The following is a 23,839-nucleotide window of genomic DNA, read 5'->3' as shown; positions in this document are numbered from 1 at the left end:
TATGCTACCTTTGGATTACCTGCCCTGTTCCTTTTATGATGCAGCATAAATCTTCTCTTGCATTTTAATCTCAAAGTAATTCTTCTCTTTGGAAAATTAAATTTTTTGCACATTTTTACAGTTGCTAACACTTTTCTTTAAACCTTCCATCCACTGAAAACTCTAAACACAAGACTCAATTTTAAAACTACCATCAAAAAAACCCTGACTTTTGTTACAAAACCTTTATCTGTGCTCAAAAGCACACAGTGTTGTCTGACTAAGCACATAACCTGCTGTCCTACTTCCCTCCTCCATACAAGAAAAAGACACAAGGGTAGCTGGAGATCAGACAGCCAAGAAGTAATTTCCTGCTAAAAGGGAATTTAGACTTTTGTGTTTAATTCACGCTGTAGGTACATCATAATAGCAAACCTGTGAAACCCTGCACTGTAATCTAGCTGTAACCTGACATGTGAAAAGGAAATGTACAAAGAAATGGAGGGACAAATAGGTTTGCCTCAGAAAAAACAAACAGATAAAACAAAGAACCCCTCCCCAAAAACAAATAAAAAGTGGCCAAACATACTTTTTGTATCTGTCATGGCTGACAGTGAAATCTTTTCCCTCCTTATCTTTTCTGACTGTTTTTTTCAATAGTTATGCATTTGATTAGGGTCAGTGTCACTGCTGGTGAGGGAGTGCAACGTCCAGGATTGCCAGAATGTTTGCTGTGTGTCCCAGCATAGTCTGAAAAGCATGGAGGAGATTCCAGGAGACAGGTAGTTACTCTAGGTGAGTTAGACAGGGCCTTATAAGGTTCTTAGCCCATCAGCAGAGCTGGTATCTGCTCCTCTGTGCAAGGATGGAACAGGATGAGCACTGCCAGAGTGTTACAAAATGACCTCCAGCTGGAGCTAGTGCAACTGTTTCCAACTAAAACAGAAACAGACTTAATGAGGGCCCAGCTTCCTCTAGCAGGCCTTGTGCTCCCTGCCTGGCACCATGGAGCCTAATTGGGATGTGATATAGAATACAAGAACTGGCAGTGTTTTTCACAGATGACGGCAGGTTCACCCTAAGCACATGTGACAGAGGTACAAGGGTCTAGAGAAGCCATGTAGAACTTGATGCTCCCTGTAACATCATTCATCATGGTCAATTTGGTGGCAGGTCAGTGAAGGTCTGGGGAAGCATATCCATGGAGGGGCGCACAGACCTCTACAGACTAGGCAACAGCACCCTGACTACCATTTAGTATCAGCATGAAATCCTTGGACCTGTTATGAGACCCTGCGCTAGTGCAGTGGGTCCTGTGTTCCTGTTGCACGACAATGCCTGGCCTCGTGTTGTGAGAGTTTGCAAGCAGTTCCTGCATGTTCTGGTAAATGATACCATTAACTGGCCCCCATGCTCATCTAACCTAAATTCAGTAAAACACATTATCTTTTCATCCATTCGACACTGCCAGGTTGCACCTCAGACTGTCCAGGAGCTCAGTGATCCCCTGGTCCACATTTGCCAGGAGCATGCCTCAACATTGTCAGTTTGATGATCTGTAAGTGTAAGGAAGAGGACTCCCTTACTGCATTTATTTATATTGTATTGTCTGTATAGCACTTTAGAGCACACCTTTCACTTTATTAAAAGCACCTTATCAAGCACTTTATGTAGCATTGCACTTTAAGCATGGATTTGCACACAAGAAGTTTAAATATTTATTGACTATTTATTGGGAATTTTAAAATCAGTTGGTGGCCTTGTTTCAGATCCTGCACAGCTGCTCCTCATCAAGGAATGTGGTGGTTGTCTGTCAGGAGAGAAGAATGGTGATTGAGATTGTGATTAAGGTTTACCAATAAGGAAAACTAAGGCAAATGTGTGTGTGAAATCTAGGGATAAAAGTGGTGCAAATAAGTGTTTGTAAGTTAATGATTACTCACCTTTCTTGCCTGTGTCCTCTTCAAGGTGTTTGGGCAAATGTTTCCCCGGGGGTCCAGACACCATTTAAAGGTTCCGGGAGAGACCATGGGTAAAGAGTGTGGTGAATCTTTTTGTGCTTGGGTTTCTGGGTTTTTATAATATTGGGTTTTGTGTAACATTAAAGTGTGAAATATTTATTAATATGTAAATGTGAAGATGTATTTATGTATTTATTTATTCTTATTGATATATTGTATACTGTGGTGGAAGGTTGGGATTTAAGAATTTACCTGAGAGTGGAATAATGGTTAAGTCTGTGACAGCTGAACATATTTAAGGCTGCCAGTTGTCATTAGGGGATTTTTGTGCTGTGAAGAAGCTCGACAAGTTAATTGTTTTAAGGAGAGCCATATAGCAAATAAATACTTTGTTCCACTACACTTGCCTTGGTCTGTCTCACTGTTTCCAGCCGCTAAGGGCTGCCCTGTTACAGTAAGACATGATCATAAATGTAAATATACAATACAATTGCTGTGTGTTTTGTTACTTCGAAGGAATCGGTTTTGAGAAGGGAGAGCACATGGATGTCTGTCTAAACATTTCAGAAAGACTAGTTACAATTTAAAAAAACAAATCTGTACGTCATCTCTTCATCTAACTGGCTCTGGCCACAAGACTCTGTCAGTGCCTCAAGCTTGATTCTCATCTACAACACAACATGAGAAGAATGGAAAGATGTCAGAATCCATCCTTGTATAGATGCTGCATCAGTTTGATCACAGGCCTTCTCTGTGCCTTTAATGAGGGGAAGTAATAGAAATAAATTAAAGTGATGTTGTCTTCACTGAGATGAAAAGTGTGCTTTACAAAATTGACATTGGAAAGAAGGCAGCAGATGTTATAACAAATGAACATAAATGCACAAATTCAGATGGAGTTTATGAAAACAACGTCCAAAACTCAGATTCTATGAAGGTAAAAGCCCCTCAAATCAGGAAGCTATATGTCTTTAAATTCCTGTTAGAAATGTAAAAACAGAAAATACACTTGGATAATTTAACTGTTACCTGAACTCTTTATACAAAACCTTATTAGACTCTCATTTTGTATCTGATTAGAAATAATAAAGGAACCTTGAGCATCTGGTTCTATATTCAAGGTCAATGTGGCCTTACGGCATTATTTCTACCAAACCATAACAAATGTTTTTTTTAATTCTGCTTTCTTTTCTTCAAGATAATCAAGAAGAGGTATCAGAGGGAAACATAAAATACAATGGTGCAGGCTTGTGTGTAATATCTAAATTTCCCGTTGGTCATTTATTCCCTCAGCTTCCATGGCAAAGAGTGTTCAACATTCTCATAGGGCACTAATTTTGTGTTGCACATTTGGTTTTAGTAATGCATCTTTATATCTTATCTCTTTTGGGGATTTTAATTTAATAGGTTATTTTCAATTTGTCTTTCGCTTTCATTTCTCTGGCAGATAATGACTTTTTGCTGTAGTGCGATGGATCCATGTGCCACTAACTTGCGACGCACGCTTGAGACTTCTGACAGCAATTCAATTAGAAGTTGGCGATTATTATTAGTGGAACTTTGTAGCTTAAAGGCCCTTTCAAAGTGGAAATATATTGCTAATAAAATATAATTATCGTTTATGCTGTTTTTTTCCTGCATTGTATGAAAGGTACGAGAACTACACATGCGAGTAAAGCACATTGATTATTTTGGAAGGGCTCCTTGGAGACAGCAGAAAGGGAATTCTTGTTTGCCGAGCCTGTGTGAAAAACATTCATAAGGGAAAAAAGTCACTATGCTGTTATGAGGATTTTCCATTTGCTATATTTTTGTGAGGGTAAACACGTCCCTCAGCAAGAGCCAAAAACTACTTTATTCAATGTCAGCTCAAATATCAATTTTTCAAGCTTAAATCATTTAAATGCTAATTTTATTATTAAACACAACACAGTGCAGCCAGTATTTGAACCCTCTCACTTGCTATAGCCAAATGGAGCAGAGTCTTCTATTTGGGCCTCTTCCTCAAAGTCCTGCAGGAAATATTATGGACTGAGATCAAGACCATATAGTCAGATGGGTCTTGTGAGAAACAGTTGAAAAAAATGTCCTGTTTGTAAAGTGCTCAACAAATGCAACGGCTCCTCTAATTCTTTTTCTAACTGTTATGTGTAATTCTGTACACATAACAGTTTGCCAGATAAAAATCACAAATCTATAGTGAGTCCAGCTGTTATGACAGAGACAGATCTGCCAAAGCAGCTTCAACAAAATGAGACATGAACTCCACAAAACTTTTGCATTTTGTTAATTGGAGCTGAGGTCTTAGTAGCTCCGCCTTCAAACCCTCCCAATTATGAGCTGGAGACGTCCTGGATCAGCTTTGTTGCTCCCCAACACCTTGTCACTGGTATGACGCTGGTGTTTCTCCTAGAATCTCCTCCACAAAGCATTTTATGGACTATGGACTTAACTGTGGGAGTCTGACAAGCTTTGAGATCTTGGTCATTATCAAAGTCTCTAAGGTTTCCCTTTACCCCATCTCGATCTTAGAGTGCAACAATACTACACGTTAGTCAAAACATTTATTTTATCTGTGAGTGGCTATAGTGTTTTATCTTAACAAGTCAAGATTAGAGGATTTAGGTAATACTGCTCTCTTTGCTTACATGCTAGAGCTAGATCAGAAGATTATTTCCTCGTGCTTTAAAGCACATGGAGAGGGAAAGGCATGGCCATGACTGCATAAACTGCAGGTGCTGCCATGTCCAGCAGGCTTCAATACCGTCCCACAAACTGAAATTAATCTAATGGACTCAGTGAAAGCAAGCAGTCATTAAGGCAATACTATCAAGGCAGGGGCAACTAATTACCAGAAACATATTCTTAAAGACCCATTCCTCTTAGGAAAGTATGAGAAGGAAAATGCGAACTGACTGTATTTAAAGATACACCACTTGTTTTGGTTAAATTATAGTCTGGCATGTTTTCTGTGTGCCTGCATGTCAGACATGCATGTTAGCTAAAGCTGTGGATATAAACATAAATAGTTTCTGTCTCTATGTGTTAGCCCTGTTAAATGCTAACATCCTGTTCAGGGTGGACCCCTCTCATTAAACTATTTCAGGGATAGGCTCCTTGAAAGCAGGTGGTCCGATTATAGTGGGATGGAAAAACAATAGCATTAGAAATGGAAGCCTACCACACAAATGCTTATTTTTTGATCAGATTATATCAAAATTAGAACCAGAATCAAAAATTCTCACGCTCCACTTTCTACACCCACTGCTTCAAGTATATCTACATTGTAAACTGAGGCCGTGTACCATTTGTTTGGCAATGCAACTGCCAGAAAAGCAAACTTTACTCAGTGCTCTCATTCTGCAGCAATGATAGGATCCAACGTTGGTAGAGCGGAAATTGTTGTGATATTTTCCAGAAAATCCATGGCAAACAGTTTCTGCACTCCGACCAAAGCTGTTACTATGTTTCCAGATAAGACACTGAGCTGCCATCCGTATTGCTTCTTATATAACCTGCTTTTTTTCTATAAAACCTTTTAAAAGTTGAGATGATCTAAAACTAAAGTTTCACACTTTTATACATGGAACAAACAAAAACAAACCTCCAAAGTAATAGTGAGGTTCTGCAGTTCTGCAGTCATAATTGTCATTGAAACATAATTGAGCTAATTACTAACATTAAAACATGAATGCTAGGAAGATTTTAAAGTATGAAGGCAATGTAGAGGTGCACTCAGTTTCTCTGTTTCTGGACTTCATTTGCTTCTCGATATCTTAAAGCTTTTTTTTTTTTTTAAATATTCCTCATTGTGCTGCTTAAAGAATGCTCTCTGTGACTTTCAGATAAGAAAGCTGGAAATCTACAATGTTATGCCGACTACATTGCAAGGCTATTTTTATATGTACCCTCCCGAAATATTACACCAGCAAAAATAAGCATGCAGCAGACAGAACCATGAAATCAACTGAAAACTGTTTCTGAGTATCTAATGAGTTATCTGGGCACCCCTTTGTGTCTGCAGCTTTTATTTATTTCCTTTCTGAAATCATTATTGCCTTTACATATGAGCTATGAAAGTAAGGCTGGAAAGATGGAAATAAGAGCAGGTTAGTAACATTCAGCAGGAGTCTGGCCACTCAAGAATCAAGTGGGATTCATGCCCAGGTAGAATGCTGTCTCATCAGCCTGCACATTTTGAGTTTATTTGGAAGACGATAGTTTCCCACAGTCCAAATTAATACTGTGCCATGGTAGGAATTTGCTTTTTTGAATGGTTTGTTTATTACTAGAGTGCCTGTACCCTTCCAAATCCAAACTCATTTCCCTATTCGCTGTGCAACTGCTTTGTTTGCAAGAAAATCTCTTTTTAGACAGTTGCAATACGGATGGAAATATTTATGTTTTAGCATCTGCAGTCCAGTACTTGAGCCATGACAAATGTTACCTATCATTACTTGAGCTCTGGCCTATTATCAGACAGGGGACCTGAGACAGCTTATCAGTCCCAGTCTCCAGTGAGGTGAGTTGCTATACAACCCTACACCCACAGCTGACTACTTGTCTTATGGTGGTATTGCACTGGACTTATAGTATACTGATAATATTATAATAAACTATTACACTGTTAAAATTTATCATATTTAATTAATATGTTAAAAATGTTAAACAATGTGTTAAAAATGTACAATTAACAACACAAAATGTGAACATTGTAGTCCTCAGAAAGGTTGTACTGGATTACATAGATGTATCACAAGAGGTAACTGGTATGGCAGACTATTTCTACTCCAGCTAGTTTGCACAACTGATAAGAAAGGGAAGTATCAGCAGGTAGTCAGATTTCCAAAATCTCATGAAATACCAGGCAAATATCATTACAGCTGCTATTTTATTGTGTGTAGCTTTTTAACCTATAAGGTATTCATACTGACACTGTTTTAACTCATACATTTAGGTTTCTATAATGCAAACTTTACAGAATAATCACACAAAAAGGACATCTATTTTGCTGCAGTTACAGAAAAAAGTGGTTCACTAAAATATGGGTTAAGCTTCACTCTGTTGTTTGGCTGTATTGGCTGATGATCTCTCCTGAGATACAGACTGTTAAGCACTTTTGCTGTTGTGTAAAGGCTCAACAGGTATTGCTTATTTAGTTTAAACAACTAATGTAAATCTTACATAAGGTTTTGATAGGTTGGCTTGGATTAAATGGATAGTAGCTTTAAGGAGGAAAGTGCTATTAATTACTGATTTGAATCAATAAGTAATTAAAGGTTCGCAACAAGTCACATTTAATTTAGATTCTGTGCGTGTGCATTGATTCTTATAGGAATACACCAGCCATTTAGTCCTTCTTCACATAAGAGTCACAAACATTGATTTGAATCAGCTCAATGAAGGATGAGATATCCTGATTCTAGTCCCTATGGTTCCAGCTCCAGAAATCCAAGATCCTACATCTTCCAGTGTCTGTCAATAGACCTTTGTTCCTCAGTAAAAACCCTGGTTCTCAAAAGAGTACTAAATCAGTATTCCTCACTCAAGGTGCATGCAGTACCTTCAAAGAGCATCTGAAATCCTCTCTCACAAACCTCTGAAAAAAAAACTTTCTGAAACCAACAAACTGAAAAAGTGTCCAAACATATCATTAGTGTGCAACAACTCACATGCTTGGTTATCATTCGTCTCACAAAAGTCCTCCAGAGAAGACAGGTTACACCTGTTCTGAAAGCAGATCAAACACTCCCATGCCTTCTAAACCAGCCTGTAGCTGTGAAATAAAAGGATAACTTTCAACAGCACAAACGGTAGGAACTTTAAGAAAATAACAACAGCAATAAAAAGCAAAAAATGCTGTATTTAGTTCCCAGTACTCATATAATGCGAAATATTAATATCAAATATGCCATTTAAAAGTAATAAAAGTGATACAAATAAAATAGCAATAAAAACATGACAATAATAAAACAAGAAGCTCATTTCAAAGCTAAGCAATAATATAGAAAATTCAGTTCAATTCAGTTTTACTTATATAGCACCAAATAGTTGCCTCAAGGCACTTTATATTGAGAGGTAAAGACCCTTACAGGGAAGACAGAGTGAAAAACCCCCAAATCAGATGACCTCCTATAAGCAAGCGCTTTGATGACAGTGGGAAGGAAAAAAACTCCCTTTTCACAGGAAGAAATCTCCAGCACAGCCTGGCTCAGGGAGGGGCAGCCGGTTGAAGCTAACGGGAGCAAAACAGGACAAAGACGCTGTGGAAGAGAGCCCGAGCATCTTTAGCTTTAATCTTTGACTTTGGAACAACATTTCAAACTATCACATGTCTCATGAAAGTAATCAGTAAAATCTTAAATCAGCTGGAAGAAAAAGCCTGGATTAATGTGATATGGTGGCATGTGCTAAACTCAGTAACCAGTAAGAACCATACTCTGAATTTTATAACTGTCACTGTCCACTCAACTGCCTCCTTTACTATCACTGGTCATCTAAGGCCTGCCAGGGTAGCTTGTTTTGAAGAAAGGTGTGAGATTTTCATATCTTGAAGACTTTGTCACCTCTGTCAGAGAGAAAGAGAGAGAGGGAGAGATGGTCTCTGAATGCTAAATGTCACTGAAAATCATCGCAGGCGTGCTCTGAATAGTGGATACTGTAGATTATGCTTTGTGGCTCAACATTAAGTGTAAGAAGAAAGTCCACAAATATCTAATGAATAATATGGCTTCAGTTATTTTAAAAATATGATGATAGTATTGTATAAAATTCGCAGATTTGGCACTGATTTTACACCAAATGCAACACTTCCATTTATCCAGGCTTGGGACCAGCACTACAGGAGTCCTTGTCTCAAACTGCGGATCTTTCACACTAACATGTGTTAACCACCACACCACAGTGGTAAAACAAACAAACAAAAAACAAAAAACAACAACAATGTTTATTAGAGTTTGTAATGTATTACAATAAACTAGAAATCAGGTAACACAAGCTAGGTATATGGTATAATTTCCCACATCCATGAGTAACCAGGGGCACTTATTATTATCTTGGAGCTGGCCCATTACTTAATCAATCTTTTCAAATTATTATTATGTTATTGATCAGTGTTTTTAAACAGTTTGGGCATTTCTATTATTGGGAATGATGAATCATAACTGTCTTCTGTTTATCAAAATTACAACAGACAGTCTTAAATGAAAATAATGAGATGGAATACTAGTTTCAAATTAAACATTCAATCAATGAACCACTAAATTATAAATGTTATGCAGGAAAACGTATAAAGCAGTTTGATAAAACATTAAAAAGAAATATGATGATGGAGAACAATGACAGACTGTTTTCATATTCAGCTGAGAGCCCAGAACTCAAAATGCAATATGTGTAACAGTGTGGTATCTTGAAAGAGCAAGAATGAACCAATAAAAATGAAAATTAGATTTGATTTAATAAATAATATGCTTCACTTGAGCGTAAAATAAAAATTTATTTATGACCCTGGAAATAGCAGCTGAGAAATCCGCCTCATCTTGAGGGTAGCAGTTATGTTCTTTGAGCTTTGAGTTATGCATGGTCTTTGTCACCAGATGGACTTGCCACACTTCTGATGCCTTAATTACTAGAAAAACTGATTTGAAAATTTGTGCTTTTAATATGTATGAAAGCTACGTTTTATAAAAATAATATGAATAAAATGGTCTGTATTTGTATAGTGCTTTACTTGGTCCTAAGGACCCCAAAGCGCTTTACACTATACACAATCATCCACCCATTCACACCCTGGTGATGGCAAGCTACATTGTAGCCACAGCTGCCCTGGGGCGCACTGACAGAGGAGAGGCTGCCGGACACTGGCGCCACTGGGCCCTCTGACCACCACCAGTAGGCAACGGGTGAAGTGTCTTGCCCAAGGACACAACGACCGAGACTGTCCAAGCCGGGGCTCGAACCGGCAACCTTCCGATTACAAGATGACCTCCCAACTCTTGAGCCACGATCGCCCCTTGTGAATGTCTGCATGAGGTTATTTTTTATTTGGTCACATGTGAAAGTGCCTTCAAAATCTTATTATATCGTGAAAACCAACTTCTGTTTCAGGCAAATAGAAGATTTATTTGTTTATTTTCTTATTTTACAAGAATAAATGTTTTTTCCCCAAATGTTTCATTTGAATTACAATCTTGACATTCTTAAAATGCCAACAGATTTATCCTACTTTTAAGCTCTTTAACCATTAACAATAAACACTGAAAAGACCTGACAAAGGAGGGGCAAAGGTCATTTTCCTTCCAAAGTCCTTCCAATTACAAGTCAAGATGATTTACAAAGACAGTGAAATTTTCCAACTCATAATAACAATAACAGAGTATAAGGGCTAGATTAAGAAAAAAGACAGTTTAGAGTGATCTTTTTTTTAATTATTATTATTATTGTTCACTTTGACAATAAACTTGAAATACTATTTTAAGATTAAACTCAAAATATAATTTCACCTTAAGGAGTATGTGAGTCATGTGCATTATGCATTACATACTATTTATTTCAACTTTTGTTGTGAAATTTCATATTTACTCTCAAAATGAATAATTGAAAAATTCTTTCTTATATTGTTTTTTTCTTGGTCCTTACAAATAAAATATTTGTATCAAATGTACTTTCTTATACAGGACACTCAAAAGAGAACTTATTTTAACAATTTAAAAAGTTCGTACAAAGCTTAATGTCTTTAATTTTTTTAAAGGGTGAAAAAAAACGTCTGAAAGTAGAAAGCCTTGTTGGTGTGCTCCCTTGCTTTCTAGTCTTCTCAAATTGCACCCTGCCCCTTCGTGTGAACTTCCTGGTCTCGAACCAACAGGAGTTCTAGCTGCGTGTCACGTGTCCAGCCTCGCTGAACTCTGACGTTGAGTGCGTCTTGTCGAAGTCGGAGCTGAGCAGAGGGGTGAGTTTCTAAAATCTTTACGTTAGCTAACAGTCCAACCTACAGAAAGCATCTGCACATGCTCATCAGTTAAAGTCATTACTGTGTGGTTGATCGCGCTTGAGCAGCTGATGCAAGTAAAGTTTTTGTAGGTTACACACGTTTGAAAAAAATCTGTTATGCAACAATAGGAATCAATGACATTTCTGCAGTTACAGGTTAACGTGTTTGAAAAGCGATTACAGTCCAATGCTACTTTGAATTGTTACATTTTCTGGACTGTATTTAGAGGGTTTTTTTAAACCATCCAAATCTACTTAGAAGACAGGAGATTCTAGCAATACCACTCACCTTTGTATCTTTTCTTAATGTTATCTCAGTTTAAAATCAAATAGAATAGAATAGCTCTTAATTGCCATTGTACATGTACAACGGAATTATGGAAATTATGGTTTCTAGTAATACCTGTCTGCACATCCTTAGATACACTGCAAATTCACCATAGTTGTACTGGTGCCACTTTTTCTTCTTTGTCTGAGATGGCCACAGTAACTGAAAATCTGCACTGTTTCTAAGACTAATGAACTGAGAACAGGCACAAGCAGTAAGCAGTGAAGCTTAAAATGTCATTTCTCATTTGAGTCACATTGTGTTTCATTATCTCATGTGAGGATTTACACACGAGTTAATACTTAATGAGCAACAGCAGACTGATAGGTAAGTTAAAGTTTTACAGTTTGCTTTAAGACAATGCAGAAGTGCAAAATGTGGAAATCCTGCACTGAATGGTTGAAATCTTCATTCAAATGCTAAACTGGCCCTATGACAGGTCAGTCCACCAGTGCCCAGCAGCCCACATGGTATGGTGTGCCATTTTGTGGTTATTTAAAAGAAAAAAGTTTTTTTTTTTTCCTGGAGGTACCAGAGTGGTGTGAAGTGTTTTTGTTCTATAGCTTCACCAAGGCCATGGACATTTGAAAAGGTATACACCTCATTTGCCTGTGGCAATGGTATTAGCTCAGTAATAAACCCAGTATTTTCAAAAATTTTAAACTTCTCCTGGAAAAATTGATAAAACGTAGGAGTCTCCAGAACTGTTAGGCCCCAGCATCGACTGTTACCACTCACAAGAGAAGGAGTGCCATGTCTTTATGAATTAAATATAAATGAAGAATTCTTTGGCAAGTGCTAACTAGGATTGGATCCATCCTTACAGGCACTGTAGGAACTGTTAATTAGCTCTGCGGGGCCTACAATGCTTAATCCTTGGCCACAAGACTGGTGTGCATCAATTCCCTCTTGTTGGCTTACTTTTCAGGGCCTGCTGCAGAATTTGGCTTCTGCAGGCCTGAATTATAAATCTGGAGGACAAGTGTACATGCCCAGGCTTCGGGATAGTTCGTGGCCTCCATAATTGAGGCAAACAACCAGGTCTGGCTGTCAGGTTTAGTTTGTCAGACCAGGACTGCATAGTTGTTCTGGCAGCTTCTATAGAACCTTAAGCCTTGTTTTTGGCCAGGTTTTGGTTGTGTTTTGTATGAACTGCAACCTCACAAGAGCCCGTTTACCGGACTCACCAATGTCTGCTTTTGAACTATAGATGTTGCTATTGAGGATTATTTTATATTATTGTTCTCCTTTTGTTAATACAAAAGGAGAAGTCCAAACAGTAAACACAGCTATTGCAGAGTTTTCCTCAGAACAGTTTAATATTTTCAAGTTGTTAAGCTCTGTGTAAACCCTGGGCATCTCTGAGCTCTGAACTTCTTGCAAACTTGTGTATTCAACAATGACCATCTTGTGCACGCCAGGTTACAAAAAACAAGGCCTGCACGAAAAGTTGAAACAAAAGTAAAGAGTGGAACTGGTACCAAGAGTTGTGACGTCACTTTTGGCGCACGTTGCCGTTCTTAAGGGTGACAAAAACCATGTGTCAGTATACTAGCCCGCCTCCCCTTCCAAAGCCTTCGATGCTTGTTGCCTCCTGGGAATACGAGGCGGGTCTGGGCCCGGGCTGGAGAGTTGGCGCAGTGGCAGGAAGGCTGCTGTGTTGCCTGGGATTACTCCTCATCCCCTACCCAACCCTGTTGCTGGTCACATGCTCTATAATGTTGTACTGTGGACATTTATGTGCTTTCTGTGCAGAGGAGTTTTTTTGTTTCCTGTTCTCATGCTGTCCTCCTATAGCCCAGCATGAGTAGAGGTCTCTTTTTTCCTCTTGTACTTTCCCATTGTAGTGTACATTTCAGTGGTTTTTCTGCAATGCAACCGTTCTCTGACTTGTATCCCCATGTGATGTCTGTGTTGTGTGTGTAAGGTCGGGGGCGGGTTCATTCCACTGCAGGGCAACCTGCCACTGCAAGTGGCGAATAAAATTTGAACTTGAACTTAATTGAGGGACATGCAGTACTGTGCTCAAGGTTGAGATAGGGTCAGATAACATTTTCAAACCAGGCCTTCCCGAGTCAGGACGACCTGAACTCTATTCAGACAATTTTCTTGGGAGTCACAATTATAAAGAACAAGCAATTTATTATACTATTACATATACATATACTCTCTCATAAACACCTTATTCTTAGAGGGTAGGACCCAATGGGGGTCTGTTTAATGGTTCTCTAGATTCAGAGGTAAGTAAGTACACATGTTCAGTAAGATGAGAGTTATAAAATATAGATAGTTATGCTTTACAACTCAAGTGAATTAAATTTAAATTATATAGAGCAAAATCACAGCAACAGTTGCTTTGTGGTGCTTTATATTCTAACGTAAAAGAGCCCACAATAATCTTCATAAATATATCATCTTCATGTTGGTAATATTGATGAAATGATAAGAAGAACTTTTGTGCTCTGAACTTTGTATAGACAGATGTGATTCCTGTATGTTATTCTATATCTTTAAGTCCTTGACTGAGAAACTGCCATATTGCATTATTTCTGGGCTGTGTCACGTCATATTTGGTCTAATTACTAACTTTCACTACAAGTTTCATGGTACTGATCTTGTCTGATTTGTTGGGTGACATTATTGTATTTTTTTTTTTTTTTTTTTTTTTTTTTGTCTTTTTGCCTGTCCTGTTTGGCTCTTTTGCCATCAGAATTATTGCCTAAAGGCAAAGAAAGATGCCCAACGGATTTACTTTACCAAATTGACCATCCCAGCCTTGCCATAATGGTCCATTTGATTCACCTTTTATTGTTTATTTTATTTTCACTTGCTGAATACGGGACAGACTTGACTGGAGGAAAGAAGGGGAGAAAGAAAGAGGGAAAGAGAAACAGCTGAGAAGAGGGACGGGGGAGAAGGGCAAAAAACAAAAACCAACAGAATGGGCAGGAAAAAAAAATGCATCTATCGATCACCTGGATCACCTGTTGAGAAAGAAAAAAGAAAACAAGCAGAAGAGAACAAGAGTAATAGAATAAACAACATCACAATGATATATGGGAATATGACAGTAAATACTAAATATTAAACATTATTGTGCAGCACATAACATCAACAGAACACAGTGTGCTTTGAGGTAGGAGCCAAAAAGGGTGTAGTTTGTGGGTGTGATCACCCGTGTGTACACCTGTGAGCATGGACACGCTTGTTTTTTTAAAAGGTTCCTTCATGTAATGATCTGCTAAAGGGTGTGGGGGGGCCACAGCCCTGTCCTCCAGCGCATGAAGCAGGTATGGAGGAGATCAAAACTCCAGACATCCAGAGGCCCCCAGAACACAAGAGACCAAGGAAGACCAACAGAGGGGCAGCCGCGCCACTGTCCCAGAAGAGCTGAGGAGAGTCCCAGATGAGGGCTCACTCAGCAGTCGCGGAGCAGATGCCAGGGGGAGTTGCAGTGACGCGCTCGTGAGCTCCGCTGGCAGCCAGCTGTGCCTGAGTGACCGAGCCCCAGGCCGAGAGGCCGGGGGCACCCCACCTCCGAAGTGGCCCGAGCGAGCCCCAGGCTCCAGGCCCCGATAAGTAGGGATGGGACCGGTTCTGACATAAACGGTAGTAACCAGACCGAAAAGCAGCGCACATTTCGGTGCTTTATTTCGGTGCTTTTTTTCCTGAGCTGTGATACACTTCTAGCCAATCATTTTACGTTTCCGAGAATAGTAGGCGGGTCCAGGTACGTACGTTCTTTTAGAGCAGAGCTACAGATTAAAAATGTCCAAGGCAAAGCGGTCAAAAGTCTGGCTGTACTTCACAGCAAAATATGCAAACTCAGCAGCCTGCAACAAGTGCTTTAAGCTGATACTGTGATACTGTCAAAGGAAGTAACACCTCGAATCCGATGAAACACCTGGCGATGCATAGCGTTTTTTTTAAAAGCCCAGAAATGCGCCGTATTTGATAGCTTGCTGTGAGACCTCACACCGAGCGCATCTACTGCGGGTGGGTTGGCTGTTATGCAACATCCCCCAAAAACACGAAGAGGAGAGTCCTGGCCCCTAGCCCTGCCAGTGTAGCAGAAATGATGATGGATGATGATGCAGCAGCAGCCGTTCTTTTCTGCGTGCGTAGCTTCATGTTGTTCGAGTGTAATTTACGTTGAGTAGGCTAACCACGTTATTACATTAATGCATGTAAGGTGAACTAGCAAACATCATCATAGCTACATGCGGCTGTCTTCTTGTTTGATGGCAGATACTCCCTTCACCCTGGCCAAAAAGGCTAAAATGACCAAAGAAAAAGTGGAAAACAGTTAAACATGAGAGGTTTTTGGACAAAGTTTGTGTTTTTTCCATTGTTTAAGCACTGCTTCCAGCCATGAGTGATACCATATATGCCCCATAGCTGCAGAAAAGGCTAACATTGTTATCTTTTTACAAAAAACAGCTGAACATGAGAGGTTTTTGGACCAATTTTGTGTTCTCCATTCTTTAAGCACCGGTTTGAGCACCGTTTGAGCACCGGCACCGTTTCAAAAGTACCGATTTGGCACCGGTATCGGATAAAACCTAAACGATACCCATCCCTACCGATAAGCGGCCGCCAAGGAGTGAGCCGGTGTGTACCTGGACGCCCATCCCCGGACACAAAGAACCTCCAACGCACCGATGTCTGAGGGAGTCCGCCACTGGCAGGGGAAGTGGTGGTGGGGGGAGATAGGCCTCCAAACCTTGGAGGGCCTGAGATGTCCCCAGAGAGGTGGCGTCTGATACCGAACCTGACATATAGAGACAGGCATACAGGCACACACAGATACAAACATCCATTCCCACCCTCATGCTCTCATATACACTTACTCCACACTCAACCAACGTGGAGACAGACATAAAGAGACGCTGTACACACGATCACACTCCCCAAAGGTACTCTACGAACCGGGTCTAGGTACCCTTGCCCCTGGAGGGGGGAACTGCACCCAGACCCAGGTGGTGTTACCCTTTTCCCCGCGGTGGGGAGAGGCAGACCGCCCCGACTCCGCAGCAGCAGGGAGGCCCCACACTCCAGACCGCAGTCGGACGGCCAACTCCTCCTCCTAGCCCCCCCGCTCCAGCAGGCCGCAGAGAATGGGGGTGAGAGAAGACTCCAAACCTCCCTCCACCCGCTCATTGTAGTGTTGATGCATGTGTGTTCTAAGGTGCATTTAAAACCCAGGAGGGCATGGAGCTACCTGCCAGAGAGCAGCAGGTAAGCGCATAGTCCCTCCTGCTAGCCCTCAATGTCTACGTGTATTTAAAATTGAGAGGTGGGCAACGACGCCAGGGGTGAGGTGTACACCCTGATGGTACTTTGGATTCCGTGTATCGTGCCCACCCCCAAGATCCTATATGTATGTGTAATGAGAGTGTGAGTAATGTGAATGTCTAAGTTGTGGGATAAAATTGAGGCAGAGGCAGCCAGAAGGGGACAGGGGGGTAGCCTCCTCTGCACCCTGGTGACACACCCCTACTCCAAGGCCCTGCATGTGTGGGTGGTTGTGGTGGAGCGGGAAGAGGGAGGCAGCTGGAGATGGGGAGGGAAAGAAGGGAGGGCCAAGTGACCCCTCCCTGGGGCCAGCTCCCCCGCTGACCCCAGTAGGCACCCCCATACTCCACGACCCGCCAGGGAAAGGGGGCCCAGGCCCATCCGGACCGGGGCCCAGTGCAGCAGCGCCTCCCGGCCCCACAGAGCCCGGGACAGTCCACACAACCCCACCACAGAAAAAACTGCACCCACCCCACCATCCACTCATCTTCCAGACTACATAAGACAATAGACGCCCAGGCTGAGATCTTCCTCCACCTCTCCTGTATCTCCCCCTCCTGCAGAGAGAGTTCCTGAAGAGAGGAAAGCTCCTGCAAGGTGTGACAATCTCCCCCACCAGTTGAAGAGCCCCCCAGGTGGCTCGACGCACCAGCGGCACCCTGCGCCAGGGCTGGGCCCCCATGCACGCACCCGCCCACAACCCCGGCAACACACCAACCAGGACCCAAGCCCCCGAGGCCCGGCCAGGGCCCCAGCCCAGAGACTGAGCGCCCCCAGAACCTCACGCCCATCCCGGACCCACCCAGGGGCAGCCAGGCTACCAGGTCAGTAACCCACGTCCGTCAGCACAGACCCTCCCCTAGCCTTGCTGCACGCAGCCACGAGGAAACAGTCACCTGAGAGCCAACAGAGCCCCTAACTGGACATGACCGCTACCCCGGGTTGAGCCCCCCAAGGAAGATGCCTCCGGGGAACCCCCCGACGCCCTAAGCCTGTCCCTACCCCCACACCAATCACAACAGTGAAGGCGGGACCAAACTATGACCCTCCACCCCCACTAGGTGATGGAGCTGATCAAAGGAGCCCAGAGCAATTGATCTGATGTGGTGGCAGAGGCTGTATCAAGACTAATGTAATCTAATAGATAATTTCTATATTGGTTAGAATTAAGATTATTTTTATTTTTCCAGTTCATGAGGACAGTTTTCTTGGCTATGCATAGGGCAGTGAAAACCATATGGGCTATATTCTTTTCTGAAGTGACATTATCTAAGCTGCCCAACAAACACACTAAGGGGGAAGTTGGAATGTTATATTTCAGGTACTTTGATAAGTCTTCACATATCTCGCGCCAAAACTTCTGAACTGGTGGACAGAACCAAAGAGCGTGGATGTAATTGTCCGGTGAATTGGGTGACATTATTGTAAATAAGGACCAGCACTCTGTGAACTGAATTTAAGCTGGTACTGGAAGCGGAAGACAGACTCACTGATAAAGCACATTTGTTAATAGGGCCTTTTTACCATAAGCTACAATCATTTTGAGCCAAGTAATAAAATTTACATTAATATTTATAATGCCTGACTTTGTCACTATTAGTGACTGAATGCGCTAAACCTAACACTACAGCAAGCTTCTAATGAATTCAAGTGGTTTTGTGGGGTCACTTAAGAGTTCTCTCTTAGCTGTAGGCCATCAAATGCTGCAGTTTACCGAAAGACCATTTTGCCAATGGTCAATGATTGCACAGTTATATAACCAAATTACGAATTGCACCACACTTTTCAGAGATTAGCAGTGAATGTATGTCTTTGCATGTCTGGACTGCTGAAAACCACGAATTAAAGTATAGAAATTTGTACATTTGTGTAAAAAACATGCTTGATATACCTTTTTAAATTAAGACTGAAAGCATTTATCTAAATAAATGTGCTGTTATTCTCCAATCTTTTGTTTGTTTTGTTCACAGCAGCAGTGAAAGGTAAACTATGGGTCGCCTGGATGGGAAAGTGATTGTTCTGTCCGCTGCTGCTCAGGGGATTGGACGTGCTGCAGCAATGGTAAAAACATTTCATATCTTCTTCTTAACATCTCACTGATTTAGTGGCTTCTAAATCACAGCAGAAAATGTTTATTTAGTAGTTAAATATTGCACTTATTCAGTGCTCTTTACATTTTGATAAGTATTAAATATAGATTAACTAATATAGGATATACTGCTTAGAGTTAAAGATTTTAAGAAGTCCCGTGATGTAATTTTTCTTAATGTAATTTAAAACATGTTTCTTCCAACTTCCTTATGTATAGAAACACTTAAGCATGTCACCTAATGTCCTGTAAATGACTGCTGTAATAGTGATTCCTGAGTTAATGGAGGCAAAGGTTCAGGACCGTCCTTTAGGGATATTCTTGCCAAAGAGATAACAACACACTTGAAAATCTCACACACTGGATTGGACCATCGCTACATCTGTTCCCTCCAAGTGATCTTAAAGTGTGCAAAGGTGCCTTGTATTACAGTGAACTGGGTTTTTATTGGAGGAATTCAACCTAAAAGTTAAAAGATGCAAATGTTATAAGGGGTCTTTTGAGCAAATCCATTTGCACTTTAAAAACCTGCCTTATTGATGGGAAGTTGAATGGATTTCAGAAGAGTTGTGGAACTGTGGATGGATATTGACAGTCTGCTTTCAGATGCTTGATAATGAGATATTGATTGGTATTGATGATCTGAATTATTCCCTGTAGTTGGAGTGCCCTCGTCCATTCGTACAGCAATTTAGATTCCTGCTCAGTTGTGTCTGTGGCTCGGTGTCCTTCTCTTTTCGGTTTTGTGTCATAACCAATCATCATAATTGCAAATTTTTCCTTAAATTTTATAGCACAGCATGTAGAACATTGAGGAACCACTTGGAACTGAACACTGATTATTTTTTTTAAACTGTAGGCATTTGCTAAGGAGGGAGCTCAGGTCACAGCCACAGACATAAATGGAGAAAAGCTGAAGGAGCTGGATGGTATTCAAGGCAAGTTTCATCTCTGCTGATCTATGACTGCCATCTTCTGGCTATTTGAGGCATTGCAAAAGGGATGCCAGTTTACTCCTATCCCTTCATTCAAGTTCTTTCACAACTTAATTAATTGATGCAAAGTTTTAAAATTTTGATTACTTTGAAATAGCTTGTACTTAGAGATAGGGTGGGAAGTTCAGTTATTCAAGAGGGGCTTAGATTAAAACCGTGGTTCCTCCACATCGAAAGGAGCCAGTTGAGATGGTTCGGGTATCTGACAAGGATGCCTCCTGGGTGCACCGTGAGGGAGGTTTTCTGGGATTGTCTGACTGAGAGGAGGTTTTAGCCTATAAAGCCTAGGACCTAGGTTCTCTGCTTAGGTTACCGGCACCAGATAAGTGGAAGAAGCAATGCATGCATTCTACTAATTTCTCTCATTTTGGCCAAAGCAGCTAATTAGTATAAATGCATAACACCTATGCTTTCCCCAGAGTGAAGTTGTTTTTTCTACAAGAGCCATTTAACGTATCTCTATTAGAGAAATTGAAATTGCACTGTGGTAATTTTAAAAAGAAAAAAAAAAACAGATTATCTCATTTCTGGTGTGCATATCATATATTAGTTGTAAAAGGCTTTATATGGGTTTTAATTGTCTTTTCTTCAAGACTGTGAGAAGAGAACCATATCTCTATTTATTCTGGTCTCTGCAGTAAATGAGTTTGAATAAATAGGACATGAGCAACATTCTTCTTCTGATATCACGCCTGAGCACTTCACCCTCTTAACTGGCTTTCTGCAGAGCCATTGAGCGGTCAGTAGGAAAAGATGTATGTTGAAGAAGATAGCAGCCAGGACCATTGTTTTGCTGTGTAACTGTGAAAATGATTGATAAATGAAGCTGCTATACCTTGAATTATTTCATGCACTAAAATAAAGCCAGCTGTTATGAAGACAAAAGCAGTGCAAGTATAATCTAAACTGTCCTTGTTTTTGTTTTCGGTGTCAGGGATCAGGACCAAAGTGGTGGACGTGACCAAGAAGGACCAAGTAGAAGCCCTGGCCAAGGAACATGACCATGTAGATGTTCTGTTCAACGTTGCTGGGTACTTTTTAAATTAGTTTTTATTTCTCTGATTTACTGAAGAAACAAAAACCTTACATAATTCTTGGAAAAACAAAATGTATGGTATTTAGAAGTTCCACATCAAGTAAAACAAATAAAGCTGTAATTTGCACCATTTTTGGAAGTAAATTCATGTGAGTTATTGTTGACAACAGATTAAAGTAGAAAACTGAAAAAAATATGTCAAAACCAGAATTCCTAAATCAGCAGTCACTGTGCATTTTACTTGTAGTTTCAAATAAACGTTAAGTTATTCTTTTTAACCATGAGGAAGTCAGGAGAGACAGAGAAGTATGTGAGGGTGGTGCAGGACATGTAAGAGGACAGCAAGACAGCGGTAAGGTGTGCAGTAGGAGTGACAGATGGGTTCAGGGTAAGGGTGGGATTACATTAGGGATCAGCTCTGAGCCCCTTCTTGTTTGCAGTGGTGATGGACAGGATGACAGATGAGGTCAGACAGGAGATACTGTGCACTATGATTATTTAAAGACAGAATACATGTGAATTAGATGGACACAGGTCGAAAGGTGAACATGCAAGTGAAGGTAGTGAAGGTAGATCAGTTTAAATACCTGCGTTCAACCATCAAAACCAATGGACAGTGCACAAGAGAGGTGAAGAAGAGATTGCAGGAGCATGGAGTGGCTGGAGACAAGTGTCAGGGATAATTTGTGACAGAAGGATAGCAACAAGAGTGAAAGAAAAGGTTCAAAAGATGGTAATAAAGATGCTCAGATTTTTGAGTGAACAGGATGGGTAATATTAGAACTGAGTACATCAGAGGGACAGCTCAGGTCGAACGGTTTGGAGACAGAGTTAGAAAGTCTAGGCTGAGATGGTTTGGAGATGTGCAGAGGAGGGACAGTGGACAGAGGATGTTGCCAGCAAGGAGGAAAAAAGACACAGATGAGGTTCTCGGATGAAGTCAAGGAGGACATGCAGTGTTGGTGTGACATAGGTGGAAGCTAGGAATAAGATGTGATGTCAGTTGGATGATCTGCTGTGGTGACCGCAAAAGGAGAAAAAAAGATAAAATTGAAGTTACACTTTTCTAATTCACCCATCTGTCTCCTGCTTACTACTTAATTACATTTCCAAAACCCCATAACATACATACATAACCCCCTCTCCCCTTTTCTCAATTTTATTAACAGGTTTCTTCTACATTATCACCTTTGAGTTTTATCTTGAAATGGCAGTAGTTTACCACTCTGGTTTTGATTAAGTTATTAGGTACAGATATTGTCACTTGTGTCTCACTGTTTGTCCAAATTGTCATATTAATGCTGTCTAAAGTTATTAGATGAGGCTATTTTTCCACTAAATGTCTGTGCTCGTACACAGATTTGTGCATCATGGCACCATCTTGGATTGTGAAGAGGATGACTGGGACTTCACAATGAATGTCAATGTGCGGAGCATGTACCTGATGAGCAAGGCTTTCTTGCCTAAGGTGACTTTTGGCCACTTCACCAAACTCTTAACACCATTTATCCCGTGAATGTAATAGGTGCTACTGATAATAGTGTGACATATGCCTTTAATTTTGTTCTCATCCGTTGTTGGATTAGCTGCATTAACTGTACCACTGTGAACCCATGACATGATGGGTGAGGACTGCTCAGCTACTAATCCTGCTTTAGCTGCAAACTAACCAAACTGCCAAACTGTACCTTTAGCGCAGATCTCGGCACTTTTTATTGCTTTGTTTGTGTAGTTTTAATCTGGATTCAACAAAAACAATTCTGTTAATATGCCATTTGTCATTCTAGATGTTGGCAAAGAAGGCGGGAAACATTATTAACATGGCATCTGTTGCATCAAGCATAAAAGGTAAACGATCTTCCTCAGATCTTTTTTTTTTTTTTTATTGCAGTTGCTTGTAGAACTATTCCTACTTAAAGGGACACGATGTCTTTGAAGTTTGGCCAGTCTTTGCAATCCTCTTATCTCAGATAAATGCTTTGCCTGCGTATGGCTGTGTGTGAGTGACAGATGTGTTTCCTCAACACAGGCGTTGTTAAGCGGTGTGTCTATAGTACCTCCAAGGCTGCAGTGATTGGGCTCACCAAGTCCATAGCTGCGGATTTCATTGAGCAAGGCATTCGCTGTAACTGTGTTTGTCCTGGTAAGGTTAGAACACAGTGCAACAAATCACCATATCACCATGTGTTTTTAGTCTTCCTCAGTGATACTCAAAGTATACTGTAAACGTCCTTGAAATTAAACTAAATTGATGGGGTGTTTTAGCTGAAGGTTGTTTCATGTTAGGGCACACTGGCTTAAGAGCCAGTCTAAAAAGATGCTGTGTATACTTTTATTTTGATTATTTATATACATCACATCCAAGTCCAACCCAATCGTATTTGATACTTATTAATAGAAAAATGTTCATTTAGCCAAAGACCATAATTTCTTAACTAACTCTTGTCTTTTGATAAACATTTCATTAGGCTTGCTCTCTTTCTATTTCTGTAGGGACTGTTGATACTCCATCACTGAGGGGTAGGATCCAGGCTCAGCCCGACCCAGAACAGGTATTGCAGGCTTTGATGTACATTTTCGCCAACCTGACAGTAATGCCTGCGTGATTCATATACTATGTGTCATATGTTATCTTTATTTACACAATGTTAAATAATGATGACTGGATGATGAAGATAATGAATGATCCAATTATAACTCATTTACAGGCTTATAAAGACTTTATGGCAAGACAGAAAACTGGCAGGCTGTGCACAGCCGAAGAGGTTGCACACTTGTGCGTATACCTGGCCTCAGATGAGGTGAGTGCTTGCACAGATGTAATTCAGGAGGTATAATAATAGTATGAATAGAGTGTAGGTATCATAGGAATACACATACCTAGAGAAAGCTGTAGATATTTTTGTCAGTAAAGTAATTTACCAGTGGTTTTAAACTGTCTGGGCCCTCCACAGTCAGCCTATGTGACTGGGACAGAGCACATCATCGATGGAGGTTGGAGACTGTGAGGAAACTGGAAGGACTACATCATTACAGAAGTGGAATCCAAACCTTGAATTCAAATAAAGTTGTCATAAATGGATAATTTTTTAAAATTATTATTATAAAATAAGAAAAAAATATCAGTAATATTGCATATTTTATGGAAAAATGTCTTGTTTTGCAACT

General features: G+C 40.6%; 1 protein-coding gene across 2 annotated transcripts; it reads left to right on the top strand.

Annotated features, from left to right (window-relative positions):
- Positions 1 to 10,825: 10,825 nt before the first annotated feature.
- bdh2 (3-hydroxybutyrate dehydrogenase, type 2) lies at positions 10,826 to 23,793 on the top strand. Of its 2 annotated transcripts, none has more exons than XM_080881212.1 (10): positions 10,826 to 10,887; positions 18,525 to 18,612; positions 19,500 to 19,578; positions 20,570 to 20,666; positions 22,031 to 22,139; positions 22,459 to 22,519; positions 22,701 to 22,814; positions 23,165 to 23,223; positions 23,380 to 23,472; positions 23,626 to 23,793. In XM_080881212.1, exons 2-10 carry the CDS (start codon positions 18,541 to 18,543, stop codon positions 23,677 to 23,679), a joined length of 738 nt encoding a protein of 245 aa, XP_080737338.1. In that variant the 5' UTR covers positions 10,826 to 10,887; positions 18,525 to 18,540; the 3' UTR covers positions 23,680 to 23,793. The 2 variants fall into 2 exon arrangements, with proteins under 2 accessions (XP_080737338.1, XP_080737339.1); XM_080881213.1 differs by having other exon boundaries at positions 10,837 to 10,887; positions 18,522 to 18,612.
- The last annotated feature ends 46 nt before the right edge of the window (positions 23,794 to 23,839 follow it).

Source organism: Rhamphochromis sp. 'chilingali' (genome assembly GCF_963969265.1).
Source record: "Rhamphochromis sp. 'chilingali' genome assembly, chromosome: 4".
NCBI classification, from domain to species: Eukaryota; Metazoa; Chordata; class Actinopteri; order Cichliformes; family Cichlidae; genus Rhamphochromis; species Rhamphochromis sp. 'chilingali'.
The sequence above is the reverse complement of the archived record's forward strand: the minus strand, read 5'-3'. Positions and strand labels throughout refer to the sequence as shown.

Bases quoted from the DNA above. Each gene is read 5' to 3' on its own strand.
- bdh2 (XM_080881212.1), top strand. From the start codon at position 18,541: ATGGGTCGCCTGGATGGGAAAGTGATTGTTCTGTCCGCTGCTGCTCAG. The intron at 19,579-20,569 runs GCAAGTTTCATC...TTTCGGTGTCAG, and splicing joins GGAGCTGGATGGTATTCAAG to GGATCAGGACCAAAGTGGTG. The intron at 22,140-22,458 runs GTGACTTTTGGC...TTGTCATTCTAG, and splicing joins GCAAGGCTTTCTTGCCTAAG to ATGTTGGCAAAGAAGGCGGG.